Source organism: Calypte anna, chromosome 4B (genome assembly GCF_003957555.1).
Source record: "Calypte anna isolate BGI_N300 chromosome 4B, bCalAnn1_v1.p, whole genome shotgun sequence".
NCBI classification, from domain to species: Eukaryota; Metazoa; Chordata; class Aves; order Apodiformes; family Trochilidae; genus Calypte; species Calypte anna.
The window spans coordinates 14,694,754-14,712,550 of NC_044249.1; the positions used below are offsets into that span (position 1 = coordinate 14,694,754).

Here is a 17,797-nt window from a genome sequence, read left to right on the forward strand (position 1 = left end):
GAAAAGAAAATGTGTTATATGGCTATGTCTAACAACCCAGAAATGGCAGACTAAGATGGGAAAATGGATTTATTTCTATATGCCTCTAGAAAATCATATTTTTCAAATAATGTGTCATCCAAATTAAAATTAGAAAAATAATAATTAAAAAATAACAAAGACAACAGATTAGCTACTTGTAGGCTTCATTTTCCTGGTAATTTTTTGTTAAATGAAAGATTTAGGAGCTGTATATGTGTAAAACAGTTCTAGACATGCATATAAATATACATTAAATAGCAAAGCTTTAAGTACTGGCATCGGTTATTGGGCTTCTGTGGATGGTGTTTTGTTTGCTTGTTTTTTTTTTTTAACACTCCACTTAAGCCGAGTTAAAATACAGATCATCCTATAAGAATGAGGTTTTACTGCTCAGTATTCTGCTTGATTTTTTATTTATTTCACTGTTACAACTTTGGGAAAGACAATGTGAACTGAGCCTTGTGGCTACTGCATTTACCTTAATTAACCTTCCGTAATTTATCTTCACAAGTATCACATCCACTTCTAATCTTTCCCATCACTTTTCCTTCCTGCAATTATCTTAACTGTGTAACAGTAATAAAACTTTGCCAAACACTACGAACTGCCAAACTCTTAAGCAGAAAATAAGTATATCCCACAAATCCCACCTTATCCTTCCCCATTCCTGCAGCATATCCCTACCATATGCCACTGCTAGACCATTGATTTTTTTCTGAAAATCTCATTTCCACACTCTTGCCCTGTTTGACACAGTCATTTCAACTCAACCTTATATTTCTTCATCTGCTAAAGTCAAAAGGCAACAGGGCTTACTACGATGCCATCTGATTTCCTCTAGGAACATTACACTGTATGCAGCATTTACCATGAAATAGGAATTCAATCCCTGGATGTCAGAAAAGAAACTCACCCTGAAAAGCTGGAATGTGATGCAGAGGTCTGATGAAGTTTTCTAAGCTTGGTAAGACTCAGAACTAAATGTTTTGTATTACTTCAAACTGCCCTAGAAGTTAGTTTTCTGTTAAGGTTGAACAGTGTAAAGGTAAGGGCTCCTTTCAATCCCAATTGCCATATTTTAGTATTGTTAAATCAGAGAAGGCCAAGGTTAGGGTATCCCCAGAAACAAGAATGAGCCAGAGCAGCAGGGGAGAAACAAAGTACATTCAACCAATAAATCTGTACTGTGACACTTCAGAATGAAAACCACTTTTTCTGCACCCTTCATGTGTGCAAGCTGTTCTTAAATTCACAGCAATAAGTGCTAGACATAGCAAGTTCCTACTTTGCTCAGTTACTCCATACTTCTTATATTAACCTGGTAGGGCTGGACGCAAACCAAAAGGGCCCTTCGTTGGGGAGATGCCACGGACGATGCAGTCGAAGAGAAAGCTGATCTGCTCTCCTTCAGCACAAGACAGGAAAAAAACACCAGCCCCTGCAAGAAAGCACAAGAGAAGGATGCGTTTTTCACCTGGAAACATAAGAAATATATTTAGCTAAAGCTATTTATAATTTAGCAATCAAAAGAGAATTAAGCATGAAAAAGAAAAAAGAAATCAACAAGATGTGGTCTCTAGAGGAAAGAAATAAAAAGAGAAAATTCAGGTCAGCACATATGCTGCATCACAAACATACACATGAATTCGAGAGCTACCAAATAATTCATGCTAATTTTCTGGGATTCAGGCAATTAGAGCGATGGAAAAATACAAGTCATATGCTCAATAGCTGTTTGGGTCTTTCATTCTTATTTATCCCTAAAATTGGGTAGATCCAACCATAGCTTTGCGAGTGTGAGGAATACTTAAAAGTATCTTCATCAAAATGAACTAAGTTAATTCCAATTTATCCAGTTTTAACCAATAACAACTTTTTATATGCTTTATAACTAATTAGAATTTAGTTATATTGCTGGATTGCATCATACACTTTCCTAAACTAAGTCCTGTGTGTCTATTATTAACGGATTGTAACACAACTCCACAGGTTGTCATCAGATCTTTACCCTTTGCTCTATTCTGATATTTTGCTTTCCATTCATTAAGAATAGCCCCAAGCAAAATTAGAATGAGAATCACTAAATAAACAAACAAGTTCTAAGCTGCATGATATATGGCTACAGGAACAGTGCACAAGACTAGAAGTGCTACACAAAACATTTTATTTGAGAAGTGTCAGTCCAAATGTTACTTACATAAGGGAGAAAAAAATAAAACTAAAAATAAAAAGGGGGGTATTTGACTTGTTTGATGGAAGATCACCCAGTAACCAGTGACTTCAGGGAAAAAAATAATAACAATAACCAGATACAAAAGGAAATTGAATCAATATATAGGCCCTGAAGAAGAGGTGTCAGTTCACCAATTCACCAAAGCCATAGAATCATAGAATTGCCTGGGTTGGAAGGGAACTCAGAGATCATCAAGTCCAACCCTGGATCCACTACCACTGCAGTTACCAGACCATGGCACTGAGTGCCACATCCAGTCTCTTTTTAAATATCTCCAGGGATGGAGAATCCACTACTTCCCGGGGCAGCCCATTCCAATGTTTGATCACCCTCTCCGTAATGAAATTCTTTCTAATATCCAACCTAAACCTCCCCTGGCACAACTTAAGACCATGTACTCTTGTCTTGCTGAGAGTTGCCTGGGAAAAGAGACCAACCCCCCCCCTGGCTCCAACCTCCTTTCAGGGAGTTGTAGAGTGATGAGGTCTCCTCTGAGCCTCCTCTTCTCCAGGCTGAACAGCCTCAGCTCCCTCAGCCTCTCCTCATAGGATCTATGCTGGGGTCCTTTCACCAGCCCAGTTGCCTCCTTTGGTCCTGCTCCAGGACCTCAATCTCCTTCCTAAACTGAGGGACCCAGAACTGGACACAGGACTCAAGCTGTGGCCTCACCAGGGCTGAGTACAGGGGCAGAATCACTTCCTTGGACCTGCTGGCCACACTGTTCCTGATACAGGCCAGGATGCCATTGGCCTTCTTGGCCACCTGGGCACACTGCTGGATCATGTTCAGCTTCCTGTCAATCCAAACTCCAAGGTCCAGCAGAAAATCACAAAACCAAACATTAGACCTGGAGTAGGGTTTTGTCTATTACTTTCCTAGGGACTTGAGGTCCCTTATCTGGGCATAGGTTTGACTTCAGCATATCCACCCAATTCTGTGTTGCATGGGTATTTCTGCCACTTTGACTAAAGGCAGCAGTACTGGATGCCTGCATTCCCAGCACTTTACACACATATGCCCTGTCACAGCCAGCAGAACATTCACATTTCACTTAAGCAGTATTTACACTTCTGATTGCTTGACAAAGAGCTACAGGATTCAAACAAATGGAATAACAAAGATTGGACCACAAAACAAATTAACTATTTTAGTAAATCATATATAACCAGCAAGCAGTAAGTTGACCACTAGGAAAAGCATATTCTGGTACTCACTCTTTTGTCATTCTCAATTTATGTCACATCTAAATCTCTGACTACTTTGCTTAAAACTATTCAGGACAACACAGTTAGCAGCACCTTTGTAACTTTGTTTGTCACTCCACAGCCTTTGCTCCTCATCAGATCTGACTGATCAACACTTCTCCAGCCAAAGAAACAGAAATCCTGTTCCTGGTAGAGTTTATTTGGTGGATTGCTACAAATTCAACTGGAATAAGAAGTCACTTGCTGGTGGTAGAAGTTATACTTAGGGGCTGGTTTGCCAACTAGAGACAAGGTTTCAAACATACAGAAACTCAGACAAATATTAAAATGCTCAGGTATGTTAAAGCAGCTGAAAACAGGCAGACAACAGCTCATGATATATAAGCCACTCCTTAACTCTGCACTTCTGGGGTATTGTTGTTTCTTATTGCTTTTAGAAACAAGTTTGTCCATGTTCCCCATGGCACATATATACACATCCTGGCTTCAGTATCAAAGCCCACCAGGTGATTACAACACTAATCATGTGGTCTTGACAGGTATGCAAGTTTCTGGTGGTACCTCACTCAGTCTCGTGCCATGTCCCTTCCCCAAGAGATGCCAAAGAGTCAGAGAAATCTGTTTTAGAGCTGGGAGCAAATCAGGTATTCAGGAATGAACAGAAATTCAGCTCTTCCTTTGATTTTCCTTCTCCTCAGCCCACAGAATAAAGAGAGCCAAGGGAAATCAGGTTGCCTAACCTTAGATTTTGTGACTCTTCACCCATGAATCACCCTGATGCCAGATGATGCCTGTCTTGAGGGAGCAGGGCCACACAAGGCTTTGCTGGACTCAGAACATGTGATTTTCCCATCACAGAAAGTGAGAAGGACACAGAGAACACAGAGAGGGGACATTCATATCTCAAGCAGAGTGATACACTATGTGGCTTGGTAATTCAGGACACTCCTATACATCCATTCAGGAAAAAAAGATAATTCAAACATTTCTGTACATAAAATGTACATCTGGACCACTTTGTTCTTTTATCACTACTATCAAGAATTTTACTTAAACTCCTAAGAAGGCTCAGAAAGCCTCTCACTTTATGGAAATAAAAAAGGAAATGTATGCATGTGAGCCAGCTGCCTAATTCAAAGAACAATTTCTGCAAAGAACTACTACCACACTTTTGGAAATCCCCAAAACAACTGTGACAGCTTGTGCAATCTGTGTATGCACATGTGCACCTGGAGACAAATCCAGTATACACATATGCATAAAATATTTATTTGTAGATTCTGTTAATTACTGATTGACTTTCATAGGAAATATTTTATTTCTTTTTTTACTAAGTAGAACTAGACTGCAAAGGAAGGAAGAACTCTGGGACCCCTTGCAAAGGCATCAAGTGAGAGAAATAAATAGGTAAGACTTAATTAAGTTATGTTTTAAAAGAATACATAAAAGCAAGAATTACATTTCTTTCCTGCTTTCTTGAAAAAGTTGATACATTCACTACTAGGAATTACACATCTCAGTCATGTGTTGGAACAGCTTTGGTGCACAAGCTATTTGGAAGCCCAGGAATATGCGGTATGCATCACTGTAATACCATGCAGCTGTTTACTAGACTGAAGAGCTTGTTCACTTCACTCACTCTCTCTATGGAGTAAGAGACTTGGTGAAAAGCAACCAGCAACCACTTGCACGAGGCTGAAATATTAACCCACTCTTCTGTGGCAATAAGCAGAAAAGCATTGTATAGTCTCCCAAACATTCAAGACAAGTCACCACTTTCATAAAACTTCCAACTATTAATAAATACTGCTAATGTTTGATCTTAATTCATTACATTAAGAAAGCAAACTCATGGGCAACACATCCTGAAAGTGCACCATTACCAAAACCACTTAAATCTCTGTACTATGTGTGAAAGCCCTTTCCAGGAATTATTCCTCCTAGCAGGTGCCAGGCAGTGCTATCCTGAAGTCCTTCAGCTGCAGGACAGACACAAACCCTGACAGTTCAGTCAATGGCAATCACTGGGCTGTCCAACCAGTTATGGCTCAGTCCTGGCCTTGAGCCACCCCCTTTGAGGGTATCTCAGGCTGATCCTCTCCTTGGTGCAAAAATGACAATAGATGCTCCCATTATTGCCAACTAAGACATGGCCATGACTACTAAAAGCAAGATAAGAATGTTTGTTGTCTGCAATAGGCTGAAGAAGGAGACAACAACAGAAAGATAAATGCACATAAAGAGAAGTTTTAATCTACACAGCCCAGAATCTTTCAAGAAATTCCAAATGTTGCCTCAGTTGAACCACTTTTATGGCATCTAATTTTCAAATAAGTTCCCATTTGTAACAGGGCTCTTCCTCTTCTCCTTTGGCCCCTCCAGACACACTGGTAGCCACTTCCACTATTTTAGAATGATTTTAAGAGCCACATGCAGAAGTCTGAAGAAGAGAGGAAGGAAAGTGGGAAGGGAAGAGAAAGGGGGAGGACAAAAAAAGGGGGAAGGAAAGACATCCCCAGTTTCATCAAAACATCAAAAAGATCACAGAAATACTTCTGCTTATCCAGAAACTAGCAGCAGCATCATTTATCCTCTTAAAGGGAACCAAGGGTCCTACAAGCCCATCTCTATGCTCTTAGAAAACACAAACTAGACTCTGGAAGCTAATTCTGAAGTAGTGGAGAGTCTGAACTCTCACACTGTTACCATGCCCTTTTATTACTCTATTTGAATTTTTTCACACTTACCTCCAAGTCAGGGTTCTTCTGGCAAGTAGTCATTTTAATCAGTGCAATCCTAGCAATTAGGAAAATGATAGGCTCATTTTTTCCCAGCCTATTCCTCCAAGGAAACCTCTCAATTGAACCCTAGGCCCAGATTCCTTTTTTCCACAAATGGTGCAGTTCCTGAGCTCCAGCCACAGAGAGGCTGGGGGCAGGAGGAGCCAAATTTTGTCCCAGAGATGAACGTGTTTGCAGCTGTTAGAAGCAGGAGGATTTTCCAGTCTTCAACAGTACAACAATTATGTTAAAAGCAAGAAAAGTTCCAAATGTAAATAGTTTTTTCCTATTTAAGAATCAACTGCTGTTATCTATCTTGGAAATGCACCCAGATTTAACATTTGAGATCTCAGCATTAGCTCAGAGAGTTTCCCTGTATCTGAACTGAGCACTAAAGTGTTCCAAGTTGAGCAAAACCTGTACTGAGCAACTAATTCAAAAACATAATTATTTTATATTTACAAAAATTTTTTTCAGGAAGAAGGAACAGAAAGCTAAAACAGATTTCAGGTCCTTTCAGACCTCAGTTCTACCACAGATGTATCCAAAAGTAAGCTCTGCTTTTGTTTGGAACTTGATATTGGGGTTTTTTTCTGGAGAAGAAAGGCAATCTAAGCACAAGATCATCTGTTTCTTTTAGCAAGTTATTTATTACAATGCTATTCAAAACACAATTCACTAAACTTCTGCATTCAGAGATTCACAGGAAGAATGGGACCAAAGCTATGGTTTAACCTATAGGAAAACAAGAAGAATAATAAAGTCTGCATAACATTGTGTGATGTTTTTATGATAGGGTAATGGAGTGTGCTTTTGTTTAGGAATTAAAACAAAACACATCAGGTTTTTTTTTTCCTGAACACTACTTATTTGTCTTGTCCTTCAAGAAATTCAGAGGAATAAGGTAAGAGAGTCAGGCACCTGAAGAAAGATGGTCTTTGCCCTTTCAAACACTTTTCTTTTAAGAATAACTAGTTATACATTTATTTTTATATATTTATTTTAATTTTGCAGGTCCTACCTACAAAAATCACTTTCTTCTAGTGGCAGTATTTTAGACTAAATACATATTTAAATGTTTTTATGCTTGCATATGTGTCTAAATGTTCAGTTACAAGCATCAGCTCCTTTAACAAGATTGGTTTGGAGTCAATATGCAGAGTTTCCAGTCCTGACAGGCTATTTTGTGCCAAAATGAATTTGCTGTTCTACCCATTGAATGCACATGGGCAGGCAAAGAGGCAAATTAGCCTTCCCTAGCAAAGGAAGGGTCTCAGCTATCAAGACAGACATGTAAGAAAAAAGAAACATCAATATATAATACTCAAATATGCAATGGGACTCTTTCCAAAGTACTTGCCTGTAATTCTGGTCTCCTGTAATCAAAAAACATTAATTCATACTTTAAAAACAGACACACAGGAAAGCTCCTGATGAGCTCCTGTATCTTATAGGGAAGACACAGCTGAATTTAACACAGCAAATGTTACAGAGAGAATAAATAAATGCTCTATAAATATTTAGGGAGGTAAACACTATGCAGAAAGGAAGAACATTACATAGGGGACAATGTTGGTACAACAGCAATCTAGGATAAATGAAAACATAAATTGAGGTTAGAATTTTTTTAAAATATTTAAAAGATCATAAATATTGAAGGATCTACTAAATGCAAGACCGAATTTTCAGCTTAACTCACTCTTTGATTCTTTTGAAAGGATGATTACAGTCATGATAACACCAGTGTTCAAAATAATGTTTGACCTCCTAAAACCTCCAGGACCTTCAGAAGTCAGAGTCTATTTGTGTAAGCTTCACCACAGCTTCACAGACCATTTTAATTAATATTATATCAAGAAACCCAAAATATCTTCTGGAACCAAAAACATTCCTCTTGAAAGAGAAAGGATCATATTTGTTTCTTTTTATGTTGTTATGCTTTTACATCAGAAATTACTGTAATCTTAATAGGGTGGAGAGGGGGAGGAATATATAGGTAATTCAGGTGCCTCAAGCTTCATCACCTCTAGTTCCACATTTGTATCATCCATCCACATTTCATGTTACATATTCTGTACGCATGTGACACCTTGGCTTATGGTTTGAATCATTCAGGTTTTCTGCAATGTGGAGATAAGATACAGCAAAACTCTATACAACCAAACTGGTTTAAAATCTTGGAACACAGGAATTGTATCTAATCTAGAAAAAGAAGTTATAGAATAAATCTGAACTATATAGAATAAAACAAGAACTAAAGAAGGTAAAGAAAGGGGTATTTATATGGTCCAGTATTTCTACCTCAGTTCCTTTTTTTTTTAATAGAACTTTTCCATCATTAAACTATTTCAGAACTTCATTAACTTCATTAGTTCAAAAACTCAGACTCTATACAAGCTTTTCAGAAAGAGCAGAAACCTTTTAAAGGAGAAAAAACACACTGTGGTTAACCTTTGGGAAATTATCTCTCAGTAAGCACTCTGAAGCATTTCATTCAAAATTAAATTTTCTATTTTCAGTAAATAATTCAAAAAGAAGTCCCAAATTATGTCAGTATAGCAGTGCATACATTTATTAAAAGTCTAGCTTGCACTTAAAGTGGTGCTTGCATATAGAGACAGCACTGAAGAGTTTATTCTGCGTGGAAGAAAACCTGTTCAAACCAAAACTGTAGGTGTTGGCAGACCTACATTAAGCTGTAGATTCAAGTTTAGCCAGGGTCAATTTTATTATTTACATTTGCTTGTCTTTATTTTGACCCCACAAATCTCATGGTCCCGTAAAATTACAAAGCTACTAACAGGGATGGGAACTGACAAAAGTTCTTAACTTTTAGTAGAAGTCATCTATGTGATGTGGACATTAGCATTTACAAAATAAGAGCCTTGATGCTGCCTGTAATCTCAAAGCTCTGCATCATTTTCCCTCTGCAAACAACAAAATAATTCATAATCTAATCTGAACATTGAGCCATCTTGCCTTATGTCCCTTACAGGACACAAGCTATAAAATTCCATTACCTTATTTTTGCCCTGTGTCCAATAACAACAGTTTACTGAACATCTTCTGGAGATTCACAGGACAATGTTCAGTCAGGACTCCACATTTTTACTGAACATCAGGGTTGAAGCTTGCAGAAATCTACTCAGCAGAACAAAGCCTCTTTTACCAGGCTGCCTATGTGACAAAGCAGAGCAGCACAGCTGGTTCTGCAGACTCCACTTGGACTGATACCAGCATTTACATTTCTATGAAAGGTATCAAACAGCTTGTAGAAGACAGGTAACATCTGTACTTACAGAAGCCACACCTGGTGCCACCTTCGAAGATGAATCCGTTTGGGACAGCTCCGTACCGACGCAGATCCGAGAGCTTCCACTGCCCCATGACGCTGGGAGGAACATCTTTGGCAAGGACAAGAATGTCATTGCAGAAGTGCAGGGTAGCAGGTCCACTCTCTAGTTTGGTGCCAGGTGCTACAAACACTTGAAATCTATGAACTGCAAGATAAGGAAGAAAAAGAGAATTACTATGGAAAACAGAAGTAAGGTACCATGGCCTACACTAAATGTGTCATTCTGGTTAGCTGGACCAACCCTGTTTTCCTGCTTTTGTGAATCTTTGAGGAGTTGGAGGTCTTAGGTGCCCAGACATTTAAAAGATCTAGGAAGTTAAGTAATTCATAGGTAAGAAGCTCTTAGATGTCAGTTAATTCTTCATATTTTGCAGCCTAAACTTCAAATAAGTGGGGGGGAAATTAAACACCCATCTCCTTCAGTTTACAAAATTCAGGTTCAAATCCCAATTCCAGGACCCCCTATATTGACAGGTCCCTACCTAAAGAAGCAGCTGTTCTGGGCTAGTCTCCCATCTTCTCCTCCAGAGCTATTGCATCCTGAATAAGCTGCTTGGAACACTTCAGGAGCTCAAGTCTCACAGTGTTTCAAAGCAAACAATTTAAGTGAGCAAGCTCCTAATTCTCAAACAACTGTTCTGATTTTCCCTACTCCCTCCTTTTTTCCAAAATCTCCTCTCTTGGCATAGTGAAGCATCAGGATTGTTACATTTCCAGCTGGAGTTTTTTTGGTGGAGCCCTTATCAAGAAGCAGATAGCTTTAGCTTTTGGCTCTCCGAAGATCCTACACCTACCTGACTATGAAATCTACAGTGTAACTTCCAGCCACTCTCACTTCTTACAACCACCCTTCCCTGTCTCCAGCCTGTGCTTCTCCAAGCATCATGAATTTCAGCTAGGTCTGAGCCTTGCTTCTCATCTAAATACTTGTTATATTCTTAGTCACCATCTTAGCTGTAAGCCAACTCCCCACCTGTGACGTGCAAACCCAGTTCTCTAAGGCTCCAGCAAAATTAGCCACAAAGTCATCCCAGTGAAATGTGCAAGGAGACAGAGATAGACCTAACTAACCATAGATCTACTTACAGCTTTACCAGTAGTGCTGCTAGGGAGCAAATCAATAGTCACACAATGTCTATCTCCTTTTGGGCACACAGTTGTTACACAACCTGCTTAGACATAAACTATGAAGAAGACCAAAGTCATCTTGATGAATAGTGTTCAGTATGGAATCTTTAATATTATTGAGATCCCTCTGCCCAGTTTACTCTGCTGTCAATTAAATCATGGGAGCATCAGGGTTCTTTCTGCCTCATAAATGAGACAGGGAGCACACTCTTCACACAATCAGCTGCAAGTTACAACAGCTGCTGAAAACAAGCTCAGAACTGTAGCTCAGATTCTAGGCCACTGTAAAAAAAAAAAAAAAAACCAAAACAAGCAAAACCTCAAAAAAAAGCCACAGGAACTAGCATAGCCAAATCTGAACATAGCCAAAGATAAAGGAAAAACAGATCTGGACATGAAGTCTTTGCTATATGCTTTTTTCTCCTGATAAACTTGAATTTATTTATTTTTTCCAAGTGTCTCCCAAGCCTTTTACTTCCCTCACTCTGAAAAAAACAAAACAAAACAAAAAAAAAAAAAAAAAAAAAAAAAACAAAAAAAAAAAAACAAAAAAAACAAACAAAACCAAAACATAATAAACTGTACACACCCATGAACAAAAGGTACTATTTCAGTACTTTAGCTAAACTTTTCCTCTTCAAAGCTACACACTGACCTGCAGCAAGCTCATTTCCTCAGAACAAGCTGTGTATTTAAGCATTCTTCTCACACCAGACTTACACCTCAAGTCACTTAATCCTGCTGTTTTCTGTAATCCTGGTTCTTTTATACCAGGAATCATGTCCACTGTATCTGCTAAAAAACGAGAGAAACACTGGGAACTTCACTGCAAATGCCTCTATTCTGTACTCCTCATTCAAGAACTGCATCAACTGCTTTCATTTTGTTTTGTTTGTTTTTTTTTTTTTTGCTTCCCAGACTCTGAGGTCATCTGTCCTTACTCTATTTTTATCATCCAGCCACCTTACTTCCAAGGCCCACATCCTTACTGCTCTTTAAGAAAAAACAGGAGTCTCCATCCGTTTCCTCCATGTAAGTCACCACTCGTTTCTATTTCTGTCTAATCAAACTAGATTTTAATTTGGATTCTTTCTCTGAACTGAACCTGCAGAGAAAGATAAAATGCTAAAGAAATATTCTCCTTCCCAACCTTTTTTGCAATTAACATTCTAGAAATTATTGCTAGGTCAGTCAATTACACTTGTTCTCTTCTTCATTTCTTCAAATCCACAAGCATCTTCACTTTGCTCCAGCTTTACTCTATGGCTGCAGATACCTTCATCCAATTGGCCCTATTCTTACCTCTCTCACAGCTTTCTTTAAAAAAAAAAAAAAAAAACTTTGCTGCTTCTGCATGTTCTTCTATCAACAACCACAAACCTCACACACAGCTTGATATTAAGTACTCTCTCCATCCCAGCACTGGATCAGTGCAAGATAATGAAAACCAGACCTACCCTGTAAAATTTAAATTCTTTTTCAGGTTTTAGGACAAGTCCATGCTGTACATAGATCCCAAATCTAATAAAGAAATTGAACCAGAGCATAATATAGCTACATCAATGTATACCAAACACTCCAGCTATATATACAGTTCAGAAACCTCCTGTAACTATTCCTCTTATGCAAGACTTCATACTTAAAAGGTCCAAGTGGTACATGCATACATCTCTCTTCAGATACTTCTACATTATTGTAAAATTCCCAGGCCATCATTCTATATATGCACTGCAAACAAACAGGTTGACAAATGCAACAGATGGCAAAGCATATGTAACAAATTATTACCATGGCTAATGTGTGCCTCCCCCACACCTACCCTACTTATGATTACCAAACAGAAGACTGATACTATGGATAGCCATTATCATCTCTCCTTGTTCACAAATGTACGTTTTAGAGCTGCTAATCAAGAAAACAAAAGGATTTATAAAAGTGAAGTTAGCTGGAAAAACTGTTTGACCACACTCCTTTTTGCAAGATGTCTCTTCCTGAAAGGGGACACTGGCAGCAAGAAGCATTTTAAATGAACACCTAGAACGCAGCTTAGAAAATGGGGTCTGAACTGGCCAAGTTCTACTCAGAATTCTGCCTCTCTTAACTCAAGCTCCCTCTGAATCCTGTTGTCAAAATCCCCAAGTAAGTTGGGGGACCAGATGCAGAAGTCTGATTATTTTTCTTCAAATCTACACACTTTCAATGCCAAAATGAAAATCTAAGAGGTGTTATAGTCAGCCACCAGCACTGGGCAATCCTGTAACCAAAATCTATTACAGGGACACCTGCTTTGAGATGCAAGTAGATGACCAGTCTCCTCACTCTCAAGTAAGTCTTTTCCTCAACAATACTTTGTCACTTTGTTATTTGCACTTTAGCTATGCTTTATCTTTGCTTTTTAGCACAGGGAAGGAAAAAAAAAAAAAAACAAAAAACAAAAACAAAACACAGAGAGAGAGTGAGAAGGCAAAGGTTACCTTCCCCCAGACTGTAGCGGATTCGTACATCCCATGCATACATCATTTCCTTGTTATCAAACCCCAGCATCACAACTTGAGAGAGACAGATGATTGCAAGCGTGTGATTCAAGCCCTCATAGGACAGCCCAGGATCCAAGCCACAGATGTCTTCTAAGGTCACGCTGCTCCTCTCCTTATGCCCTTTTGCTCGTTCAGATTTATCCTTGTACACCAGCATGAGCAAACAGTCTAAAAGAAGCAAAACTGTCAGAGATGATGAGGCAGAACAGAACAAAACATATTTCTCAGTACTCTGCTTCAATTCAAATGTGCTTTAGAAAACTGAAGGGTCACTGTGATCAAATCAATATAACAACAGCATAAGAAGCTTCCTTTTCCTACCCCGAGGTAGTTTGCAGTCCTTGTTTTCAGGAAGCAAACACTGAAGGCATTTTTCAAGGTTAAACCTGCAGGCTCAGAAATACAGAGGCAAGTTAGAAGTCTTATTTTACTTTTCAAAAAGCCAGTGTTTTCTCAAATACTCTTCCACATCTGAAAGGTTCTGACTCCTTAATTCTGAGCATTAGAAGCTACAATGTTGGCATTACAGACACTAAAGACCAAGAGGCCATTGTCATCTATATTTCCATCAGAACATACTGAACCACAAATTAAATTCTTACAGTAGTTCACAGATTACTCAACTACTAAATGGTGAGCAGACTCACTGCCAGATTGTTAGTGTCAGCTTGGGTTTCCTAGTTAAATGTTACACTGTAGCTACTGCTAAATAATCATTATATGCCACACCATTATTTTGCTTAAAATATTTGCTGGTGTCACCATTTGTTTTTAACCCCTTCCAAGAGGTGTTTATTGCACAGTAACTATGCAGTGGAAGAAAGTGACCTCAGTGCCAGTCCCATGGGAAAAGTACATTGCACAAGCAAACTGAAAGGACAAGATAAAGGGGAGAGATATCTCTCCCACTTTCTGCATTTCTAACAAGAGCTCCCCTCTTCCCCCAGGTTCCTTTCCTATCAGGTAGCTCTCGGTTGTAAATTAAATTAGTGGTAAATATCAAAGCTTCAGCATCCACAGCTCAAGCAGATCACACAGCACAAAGAAGAAAGCCCCCTCTGTGCCATTTTATGAATGTTGAGGTGTGGTGCCCTGAGCCCTGGCAAGGTGCCATGTGGCTCTCAGCTGGGCAAAGGACTGGCAAATATCCAAAAAGGTGAAAAACGACTGAAAGGCTGAACTGTCTCCTAACTAAAGCGGAGTTTTGAATGGTCTCACAATTGCTTTCATGCACCTGTTAGCAAAAAACAGCTGCAGTTATGGTATTTAAGCATTCTGCAACACAGTTGTATGTCTGAAGAAAGAAGAACTAAGTTTCACAGAGCAAGACAAGTAAATTACTGGGGGCTTTTTCTGGTAAAGCTGGCTAATTTGGGTAGAATGAAAATCTTATTTCTGTGGAACTGCTGTATTATCAGTCAGTAACATTTCAAAGCAAGCTCCCTTATCTGCCCCCTTCCAACTTTGCTTACTCATGTTAGAAATCCAGGCTCATATTCTCATGTCTACTAGATCTGGGATCAACAACAGCCAATTCAAACATAAAAATTTAATAAATTCAGCAGAGGAACAAGCATTTGAGACAATAGCACATAACTAACAAATCAGTTCACAAAAAGTTAGGTCTATTGAAGAGCTTCAGTTACCAAAAAACTTTCAGTCAAGCGGCAACAACCTAGAAAAGATGGCATGAGCCATTCTGCAGCAAAGCAGATTCACCTTTTCTGAACGTAGGCACCATTTAGTCCTGGAAAGAGACTTTTGTGGCCAAATGTTTTCCCTGTTAGGAAATGATGGCGAAACCTGAAACCTCCTTTTGCCTCTTCGGCAGTAAAACACCAGCTCCAAATAACCTTTTCAATTTCCCCTTCAGAAGGATAGAAATATTTTTTTAATTCAAAATGTCATTTTATTTTTAAATTGACATGTTATTTTATGTCAAAACAGCGATCAAAAATAGCTACCAGGCTTACAATGCCAGCTTCTTTTTTTTTTTTTTCCAGCCACCAATCACTCTGAAGAAATAATAATGATTTCCAGAAAAGGAAAAAAAAAAAAAAAATACATTTTAAAAGGGAACCACAAACCAAATAGCTGTGCCTTGAAAAGTCACCTTTCCCAAAGACTTTAGTCTGTGCCTAATACTACTTAAACTCTTCGCTCTGACCCAACGTCCGGGCACGGCTGGCGACAAACTTGCACCCAGGCAGGCACCGGCCGGAGGGTCGGGGCGCTCTCAGGAGGGTCTGGGCGAGCTTGGGGCTGCCCCCGCGGCCTCGGCTGAAGGAACGGGGGCCCCGAACCCGCAGAGCCGCCAGGCCGAGGCCTTGCAGAACGAGCAGCCCTGCAGGTCCTGCCCCCACACCTCCACGTTTCATTCTCCTCCGCAGGGCTGCGACTGCAGCCACCTCCTATTTTTGGCCGTCTGGTCCGCTGCCATATAGTTTATTTCTCCCTCCCCCGCTTAAAAGTGCAAAAATGTAAAAAGAAAAAAAAGGAAAAAAAAAAAAGAAAAGAAAAAGAAAAAGAGAAAAAAAGGAAAAAAAAAAAAAAAGAAAAAAGAAAAAAAGGAAAGAAAGGAAAAAGAAAGAAAGAAAAAAAAGAAAAAACCAAAAACAAACAAAAACCAAGCAAAAGAGAAAAAGTGCAGCGACGGCGTCAGGAGAGCCCCGCTGAGGGGGCAGCTAACCTCGAAGGGAGCCCTGTAAACTCCATGCCCTGCGTCCCCAAACTCTGTCCCCAGCACCGCCGGGCGGAGGAGCAAGGGACGCCCCGGCGCCTGCCTCCCCCCGCAGGACAGGGCCCCCTCCGCCCCGCTCCGCTCTTACCTGCCACCGGGGAGGGTTTGCGCAGCACCAGCCACCTACTCTTCCACTGCAACGAGAGGCAAAAGGAGAGGGTTAGCCGGGGACTGAGGAGGGAAGAGAGGGCTCTCTCCCCTCCTAAAGGAGAGGGGGGCGTCGGTCGGGGACCCCCGGCCCGCCGCGGGGCCGGGCCGAAAGCGTTCTGGGAACAGGGACCTTTTTTCCATCTCTCAACTTGACGTGACCCTCCACCACCACGGAATCCGTCATCTTCAGTCATGATTCCGGACAGCTGCGCCCGGCTCGCTGCCCCGTGCTCTGGCCGAGGGGTCACTTTCAAAATAGCTTTATTAGGTCCCCGCACAGCCACAGGCAGCGACGCGGGCGAGCGGCCAGCGCGACACAGCCCAGCCCGGCCCGGCCCTCCTCGGCGCCCCCCGCCCCACCGGGCATAGGGACGGGACGGACAGGAGCCGAGAGGGCTCCGGCTGAGGGGAAAGGGGGTCCCGGGAAACTTCCCATCGGTTCTTTATTAATGGTTGCGGTTTTTTGGTAGTGTGGGGTTTTTTGTTTGCTATTTTATTTTTTTTTTAGGGGGGTGGTGGTGGGGGAGGACTGTTTTGTTTGGTGTTGGGTTTTTTGGGGCTTGGGGTTTTTTTTGTTGTGTTTATTATTATTATTATTATTATTATTATTATTACTCTCTCTCCAGGGTTTCGGTAGCGGGAGGAGAGACCGGGAGCGCCCGCAGCCCCTCCGGGCCGTCTCAGCGCATCCCCACCCAGGCACAACCTTCAGCCCCGCTCCCCGTCCCGCTCCTGCTCCGGGCGTTGCCGGTGACCGCCGGGGCAGCCCCACGGCCCGGGGGGGGAGGAAAAGTCCGGGCCGAACCCCTTCAGCCTCCGGAGAGCGGGGCCTGGCGCGCCGAGACACCCCCACCCCCGAACCAGAGGTTTCCCTATAACGCCCAAATCTCTCTTTCAAACGCTGTAATTAGCGCTTCCCTTGGCTCCCGGAAGAAGAGCAGCTAAATACCCCAGATAAAAATACTTCTGTTTTTTCCTTTTGCACTGCATCTGTCACGAGATAACTGCCCACTTACACCAAACCCAGAGCAGCTACAATTAAGAGAATAAGATGTGCTAATGATGTCCTCAGATTTATTTCAACGTGGAATGGAATAACTAGAGTCCATTATTCTAAAAATATTCCCACTGCATTTTATCTGATGGTAATTATTTCTTCAGATTTTTTTTTTTAATCACCACAGCACTTTTTTTCCTTCAACAGCATAATAGAACATTTTAGATATTTGCATTTTGTTTCTTCCTTTGAATAAATCAGTTTGCATGGAATAACATACAATTTTTATAAAACCATCTTTAAATGGGTTTCATAATGAATTAGGGATCTGTTTGTTCAACTGGCCTTGCATTCTAATTCAATTTCAAGACAAATGTTAGGAAAAATATCAGGTAAAATTTCCCTAGTAAATTTAAGTTGGCTTTTCATTTTAATCAGAGATAAGCTCTGAAAGACAGGAGAAAAATAAAGAGAAATGGTTTACATGGGGTAATGCTCAGCAGAAAGGAAGCAGAAGGTGCTGAAGCATCCCATAGGAGTATGACCAATGTCAGGGGTGTGAGAGGTCAGACAAGGAACTCTCACTTATTTTAGACGTTTACTTGCCACACCTGGTCAAGGTTTGTGGATTTAATATAGGGCTAGTCACAA

At 40.5% G+C, this 17,797-nt stretch overlaps 2 protein-coding genes across 5 annotated transcripts in view; one reads left to right on the plus strand and one right to left on the minus strand.

The window, feature by feature from the left end:
- The window catches only part of DOK7 (docking protein 7), a 55,950-nt gene extending 39,566 nt beyond the window's left edge, over positions 1-16,384 (minus strand). For 3 of the 4 annotated variants that reach the window (XM_030450372.1, XM_030450376.1, XM_030450375.1), the window contains exons 1-5: positions 16,280-16,384; positions 16,088-16,133; positions 13,197-13,442; positions 9,539-9,739; positions 1,340-1,459 (exon numbers count right to left, since the gene is read on the minus strand). In XM_030450372.1, the coding sequence (XP_030306232.1) occupies positions 1,340-1,459; positions 9,539-9,739; positions 13,197-13,442; positions 16,088-16,133; positions 16,280-16,333 (667 nt within the window). In that variant the 5' untranslated portion in view covers positions 16,334-16,384. The remainder of the gene's footprint in view (positions 1-1,339; positions 1,460-9,538; positions 9,740-13,196; positions 13,443-16,087; positions 16,134-16,279) is intronic. The other variant, XM_030450374.1, reaches the window with a different exon arrangement.
- LOC115598304 (basic proline-rich protein-like) lies at positions 15,965-17,613 on the plus strand. Its single transcript, XM_030450378.1, has 2 exons — positions 15,965-16,158; positions 16,776-17,613. Exons 1-2 carry the CDS (start codon positions 15,973-15,975, stop codon positions 17,025-17,027), a joined length of 438 nt encoding a protein of 145 aa, XP_030306238.1. The 5' UTR covers positions 15,965-15,972; the 3' UTR covers positions 17,028-17,613.
- The last annotated feature ends 184 nt before the right edge of the window (positions 17,614-17,797 follow it).

What these genes read in the sequence shown, in the direction of transcription:
- LOC115598304 (XM_030450378.1), top strand. Translation starts at nt 15,973, where the DNA reads ATGCCCTGCGTCCCCAAACTCTGTCCCCAGCACCGCCGGGCGGAGGAG. An exon ending in ACGAGAGGCAAAAGGAGAGG is followed by an intron (nt 16,159 to 16,775) that starts GTTAGCCGGGGA and finishes CTCTCTCTCCAG; the next exon opens with GGTTTCGGTAGCGGGAGGAG.